We start from the raw sequence: 7,363 nt of genomic DNA on the forward strand, positions 1-7,363 counted from the left end.
CGGTAAAGCTCAAAAAGCATAGGAGCATTGTTTGGGTGATGCAACCCATTCATTTGATGGGCCCTGACATATATGTTTTTGATCTGTCCAGTCTTAACCTCCACAAATCGAAGGGTTAGAATTATACTATGGTGCTGATTGTTTGGGCACACCCTATCTATATCAGGGCCTATCAAATGAATGCTTTGGATCATCTACACAATGCCCCCACCCCCACCCTGTGTTTTTTGATCGATCCCTTAGATATCTGAGGTATCCCTTAGAAACACTTTCCCCTATCTCAGATTTTGTCTTATTCATTTAATTCATCTTTGGTGGCTGCTCTCTCATGCAAACAGTCGCCGATAAATGCGTTCTGCAATGGTCCCTAGCATATCCCCTCCCCCCCCCCCCCCAATGCACGCACACACTCTATTAAATAAAAAATGATCAAAATACCCCTAGTGCGATACAAAAGTAAATTTAATTCCCTTGCGGAATGTTGCCTCTAGCACTTTCAATTCAACTAGCATCTACCTTACGCATATTAGTTCGCCCGGGTGATGAATCACTGGCAGAAAACATTACATCTGAGCAACAACAAGTTATCGCACGGATCCATTTGAAGATCTAATCTGTCATAGTTAGTTTGGTTTATAGGAAATTTGAAGGTGAGATTTCGTGATTATTAAGTAAAGTATTGGGGTCTTCATCCAGCAAGGATGTTGCCAACGTTTTGGGTTCTAGGTTTGATGAGGAAATTGATTGAATGTGAATAGTTATGGTACATGTGATTAATTATACGATAATTATGTGTTATTGCTAGACAAGCTGTTTTGTGCAACACTATTTACAAATGATAGACGAAATTGATTGAATGCGAATAGTGATGGTACATGTGATTAATTATATGATAATTATGTGTTATTGCTAGACAAGCTGTTTTGTGCAACACTATTTACAAATGATAGACCAAAAAGCTCTCTCTCTTATTGTCAAGTGTTCTACTTTAGTGTCACTGTCTTTTGTTTCATTCGTTTTTAGAATATTCCTCACCTTTGTGTGTCTTATTTTCTGATTTAGTGATAGATATTAAACCACCCTTGTTTATGTACTTGAAATTATAGTAAAGGGGGAAAATACAAGGAAGATATTTAAATGTAATGATCAAGTAAAGATAGAAATGGGGTGGGGTTTATGATAGGGCTTCTGTCGTTTGAGGATGTTTGAATGGAATCATAAATTTGATTATAAAACTTGAGATGAGGTAAAAGAGTGTAATGTATAGAAAAAAAATGAAATTTGTAGGCCACTAAGGGGACAAAGGGAAATTAAGTAACCATTTTAATATGATCAACGTCCATCTCTCTATGGTGTTTATAAACATGGAGATGGTGGTTGCACTAGGCTGCAAAATCACTAAAGCCAAAAGCCCAAAAATGGCTGGGTTTGGATCTCCCTGTGGAGCATGTAAGTTCCTCAGAAGGAAGTGTGTCAAGGGTTGCGTCTTCGCCCCGTACTTCTGCCACGAAGAAGGGGCGACACACTTTGCTTCAATTCATAAGGTCTTTGGAGCAAGCAATGTCTCTAAGCTCCTAATGCATCTCCCTGTGCATGAACGTCTTGAGGCTGCGGTGACAATCTCATATGAAGCTCAGGCTAGGATACAAGATCCCATTTATGGCTGTGTTTCTCACATTTTCGCGCTTCAAAAACAGGTTCTAAATAAATCTAGACTATTAAGCATTCACGTTAGATAATAAGAAACCAATTTCTCTCTCTAAATGTAGATAGCTATCACATTCATGTAGGCCATGTTTGGTAACTATGATTTTTTTTTTCCCATGGAATGTTAGCTTGGCAACTGCTGAGAGAAGGGTAGGGAGAGTGGGAAAGGGAAATAATTGAGAGGGCATGAGTGAGGGGATGATGAAAAGTGTCTGAAAAATGAAAAGAAAAACCCTTTTTATGTAGAGTTTTTCTTTTCCCTGATTTTTCAGTCATTTCTCACCCTCTCAATCATGCCCTCTCAATTCTCGATCTCCCACTCCCACCCTCCTTGCCCCTGTCCTACCACTTGATGAACTAATATTCCATGTGAAAAACTTTGATTGTTGGCAAACATAAATGCCATGTTTTTTACATTTTGTGTAGTCTTTATTTGCAATAAATCTTACTTGCTAATGGGCCCTTAAACTTTCTTTGAAACCCATTAACTGTGTAATTTGATTTGTAGACAGATATAAAACTATCATAACCATCATTTGAATGTAACTAAGAATACGTGCATGTAGATGAGATTATATGCCAATAATGTTTAGAGGGTATCCAAAGAGACCCTTAGATTCTTTGATATCAATGTTTGTCATAAAACCAATCAAGTGAAACCCTCTATTCCTTATCTTGTAGGTTATCAATCTACAGGCCCAGCTAGACTCTCTAAAGGAACAGGCATTCCAAAGCCTTGTCAATAGCTCTACTAGTTCAAGCTCCACAGAAGACAAGGTCCATGACAAAATATTCCATCCTTACCAACAAGATGGGCATGGATTATTTTATCCGGAGAATCCAGGGATGGTGCAACCTTCCATTCCAAGCCACCAGGGGATTGCAGAAACCATGTTATACTATGAAAATGGGCTCATGTGCCCAAATTCTACAGCTGATTATCATCATTCAAACATGAATGAAGAACAAGGCTCATTTGCCATGGACGATGATTCTTCCCACCCCATGGTTTCTCTTGATATGGAAATGGACACATGGAAATGGGAACTGCAAGATATGGAGGACCTTCGGACTGTAGCCTTCGCCTATCTTCATCATACAAGATAAGACGGATACGACCAATGTACACACCATCAATTTTGGAGTGTTACCAAATGCTGCTAGACATGCACCTTCTAGTATAAATAAGCGAGGCCATGGAGATTCATGTATGAATCATCATATTTTTTTCTGAAGATTACCTTAAAATGGTAAAATTATGTGTTAAAAGATGAAGAACCCACTTCATTAAAAGCTTATTATAGCTTGATATTTTGGCATACTATTCATATTTCCTATTGTTAAATTCTATTAAGCTCTGATAATCAAGAAATTTTCATTGACATTGATGTTTGAGTATATTTTTGTAACACTCAAAAGACCTGACAAATCCTAATTAAGATGTTTAATCAACGTAAGAATTTATTTTATTCTATTGAGGTTATTTTTGGTGAATAAAAAGTGTTAGGAATGAGATGTAGAAGATAGACCTGGCAAAAAGTGACCCAGACCCTCGGGTCCACCCGGACCGCCCGTAATTTATGGGTCTGGGTCACTAAATTAGTGACCCGTTGGAATTTGACCCGGACCGGCCCAGCCCAACCCAACCTGTCAAAACTGGGCCGGGCTGGGTAAACCCGCTGGTGCTCTTAAAAACCCAAATGATCGAGATTTTATATGGTGTGAGCCCTTATACTCCAGTATTTTCAGAAAGTACTGTATGGGCCACATCATAGGATGATCTAGACCGTCATGTTGTGCCCCAAAAATCATTTCCATAGGATGATCCTAGGCGCCCTCCGATCTATAGAGGTTTCCATAAATGATAATATGCAATTCGTCCATTGATTAGAGGGCTAGGATCATCCTATGAAAATGATTTTTTGGGCACAGCCTATTTACGTTATGGCCCATTACAAGGACGGTTTGGATCATCCCATAGTGTGGGAATAAAATCAGCAAAAAAAGAAGAAAAGAAATACTTGGTGACCTGTGGGTCCCCCTGGCCCATATGGGTGAGATATGGGTTCATGAAATAGCGACCCATAAGATTCCGGGTCATTTTTGACCCGGCCCGTACCAACCGGACTCATATGGGTTGGGTGAAACCTGGCTCGGCCCACCCATTTGCCAAGTCTAATAGAAGATAATGATTCTTCAAGGCGCATTACAGTGTTGCTTTCCTTAAAACAATATTCGCCCACACCTATTGAATAATTGATGTGCGTTGGGATCCATGAATTTGTCTCCAAGATACAATGAAGTCCGGTAGACATAACCTACATATTTGTTGACATTACGCACTAACAAAAGCAGGCCGAATTACCCTCGGATCTGGCAAGTCTATGAGATACTAGTTTTTGTTTCCGCGAAAAACAGATAACCAGACATAAAAGATTGGAAATGGATTAACAAAGAATTTAGAAATCTTTAAAAAGGGAGAAGGCTTTGGAAATCACTAGAATTAGATTTCCACAATAGAATCTCGGATTCCCTCACAAATGGTGAGTCTCGAGTCTATTACAGACCATATGATGTCTTTTTTGGTTGGGAAGAACCCTTTCTAGGCACCTGATCATTATGGGTTGCTCATCTGACCCTTAGATCATGCCAGATCACGATTCTGCAATCCGTATCGGCTCTAGAGTGACTGTTGGCTCTAGTAAAAACCCTCTTTCTCCCCTGTAATAATTAGATCATGACAAATCACCAATCTGTGGCTATAATCACACCCGATCGGTATTTGATCGTTGGTACGGGACTGGTCGCCATCCAACCATCGAGATTGCAACTGATTGAACATCGAATGTTACCACGCAATCCTACGCTCCAAATCGCATTCGATCGAACTCTAGTCATTGGAGCAGATCCGAGTGGATACTACAGTGTAGATCGCAACCGCTCAGGATCATCCACTACTCGATCACACCAATTGATCAAGATCCCGATCCATGATTTAGATTCAATTGGGAAAAATTTAAGTGCTCCAATTGCTCATCGCGACGATACATATGTACGAAGTGCAAAGTGTGCCACTAGTGCCCTACTTTCCACACCATTCTTGAGTTCGTAGACGTTGCGTTGCACCATCCTATCTGTCTACCATTTGCTAAACAATTTGAATTCTAAAACAAGAGGGAAATGTAGAGGGATGCTTATTAACCCCTCTCCACTTTTTCCACTTTTCAATGTAGGACTAAACTTTTAGTCTTCCACAGTACTTTTCTACACCTCTTTCGAAAACCCATTTTACCACAATAAAACCTTTTATTTTCTGAAATTCATTATTTTGAAAATCACTAACAATCCTCCACTATTTTCAAAATAAAAGAAAGTGCTAATCTCATCAAACTTAGAACTCTTATGTATAAATGAAGGTATTTCATGATTTGAACCTCCACTTAGTGAGAATCTATCAAAGTTAACCGCAATAATATGGTACACATATCTTTGAACTAGTGATTCTATTCGGCCAACCATATATATTTCGCACATAAAAAATTGTTCTCCTTAAGTGATTTCTAGTAGTTGATACGTGTATTTGCTTGGTGTCAATATCTTGGTTTCATGAATTTTCTATAGACTAAGCTAGGTCTCATGGGAAGCGACACTACTGCCACATTCATATAGTTACGCTTACTAAAACTCAAAAGTACCTCCAGTAACCAAGGTACTCCAAGGTAAGTTTTTTCTGCTAGAAATGTTTTCCTGCAATCCAAGCCGGGCTCTCCTATCCCAGTTCGGGCCAGGATAAGGATATAGAAGTGGACCATGGGCAGGATTTACTGTAACGTAAGGCTGAAAGGGAGATATGGTTTTGAATAGGTATGGGTAGGACTTGGATGCTACGAAGGAGTCGACCAATACTTAGCTTAGGTTGTTCGGCTCTGCACCGGGAGTTGGGGAATACAGGGATGAGGTGCAAACAATCGAAGAGATAGTCCGCATCCACTTTTCTCATTAGAGTTCCTCTATCAGCCTACCTCTTTCGATCAATAGGGAAGCAACTGAGGTCTTTTCCACCTACCGGGGATAAAGGAATGTATAGAATCGGATGAGGGTCGAACAAGGCTCTGCTGGGTCTGGGTGAGAAGCTGGATCGCCTAACTTTTTCACGAAGAGTCGGTTCAGGTCAAATCATGATAAAGAAGGTCTCGGTTTCAAGTGCGGTGGCATACCCAATCTCTAATGTCCCTCCTATGCATGGTACCTATTTGCTAGTGAGTGGGATCCGGATGATAGAGCGATTGGCTACATATATCTGTACTTCCATGCTTTAATAATAGCACTAACTTACCTTTTCTTTTATTATTTAAGTGGCAGGCAAAGATTATCACTATTCCCAAATGGGAATGGGGAGGTGATATAATCTGCCCATTATTTACTTGGGACAGCCTGTGTAGTGTATTTATGATTATTCTTTTACACTAGAAGGGCTGTCCAAGGTAAAGAAAAAAAAAAGACCAATATATTTCCCTTCCCAAAAAGCTCTTAAAAGTTCCAAAACCCTCTAAAAAGGCCCAAAAAATCTCTCAAAAGCTGGTTAACAAAAAAAATGACAAGATGAGTTAGTGCAATTATCAAACCTTAGAAGTGACATCCACATTAGCATATTTGATAAGGGCACTCCTCAACCTTTATTCAATTAACCCAATCATCTGCACTCTGCACTCTGCACATGTGAGTTTCAAAAGCCAGTGGTTAGGAAAGAACCTACGCTATGGTTCAAGTTGTCAAATAGTCCCCTTTTTAAGCAATTCTAAAAACAAATAGGTGTGAATATCATAAAAGAGGCAGTGGATATCATCAAACTGAATCATCTCCCTATTAACTAGGGTTTTCAAAACCCTAGATGCCTAGTACAGAATCCAAGATGGGACATGACATGTGTGATATTTTGACCCATCACACGGGCACCAATATATCCGAAGGTATAAAGAGAGTCCTGTATTACCACGTCTAGCTTACATGTTTTATCAAAACTAAGAAACTAAGTTTTCCAATTCAATCCATTTCAGAGGATGATTGATTGAGATTTGAGGTTTCCAATTTCATATTTGAGAGTTGAGATTGGTGGGTTCTCTGTCTAAACCATGAAAGAAGCAATGTAAGTGTGCAGAGAAAACTTAAAGTGGGTAACAAAAGACAAAAGCTATTTGTAGTTCGTTTTGCCTCACTCTCCCACTCCCATTACCATTTTCATGAAAGTTCTTTTTTTACTTTATTGGATATGAAATGTTTACTTCAATTGGGGTTTGAAATACTGGCCCATCCAACAACTTTTTTTTTAAGAGATTCTATATGAAAGTGAAATGATATTTCCACCCCTCCTTTATCAGCAATATAATACCCCTCCCCCCTCTGTTTGTCTTTTCCTGGAGATGGACCAGATGGTGTCATTTGACTCATTTCCATGGATTAGAAATGAAACGATTTTGAACAAGTAGAAATACCAATTCCCATAAAAAAATTTCATATGGGCTCTTTGCTAAGAGCCACTTTTATGGCCCTCTTGTTTGTTACATAGGCGTGATTCGACCTCAATCCTACGGGTGCAACTCGGGTCGATTTTTGGGAATTCGGGTTGAGCTTTTATCATAAAATCGGGTTGGCTTCG

At 39.4% G+C, this 7,363-nt stretch overlaps 1 protein-coding gene across 1 annotated transcript; it reads left to right on the forward strand.

Moving 5' to 3' along the window:
- Positions 1–1,405: 1,405 nt before the first annotated feature.
- On the forward strand, positions 1,406–2,894 carry LOC143859352 (LOB domain-containing protein 29-like). The gene is made up of 2 exons (XM_077370073.1): positions 1,406–1,697; positions 2,389–2,894. Exons 1-2 carry the CDS (start codon positions 1,419–1,421, stop codon positions 2,812–2,814), a joined length of 705 nt encoding a protein of 234 aa, XP_077226188.1. The 5' UTR covers positions 1,406–1,418; the 3' UTR covers positions 2,815–2,894.
- Positions 2,895–7,363: the final 4,469 nt, after the last annotated feature.

Source organism: Tasmannia lanceolata, unplaced genomic scaffold (genome assembly GCF_043159265.1).
Source record: "Tasmannia lanceolata isolate RefF3 unplaced genomic scaffold, GAP_Taslan_0.1 ptg000029l, whole genome shotgun sequence".
Classification (NCBI taxonomy): domain Eukaryota; kingdom Viridiplantae; phylum Streptophyta; class Magnoliopsida; order Canellales; family Winteraceae; genus Tasmannia; species Tasmannia lanceolata.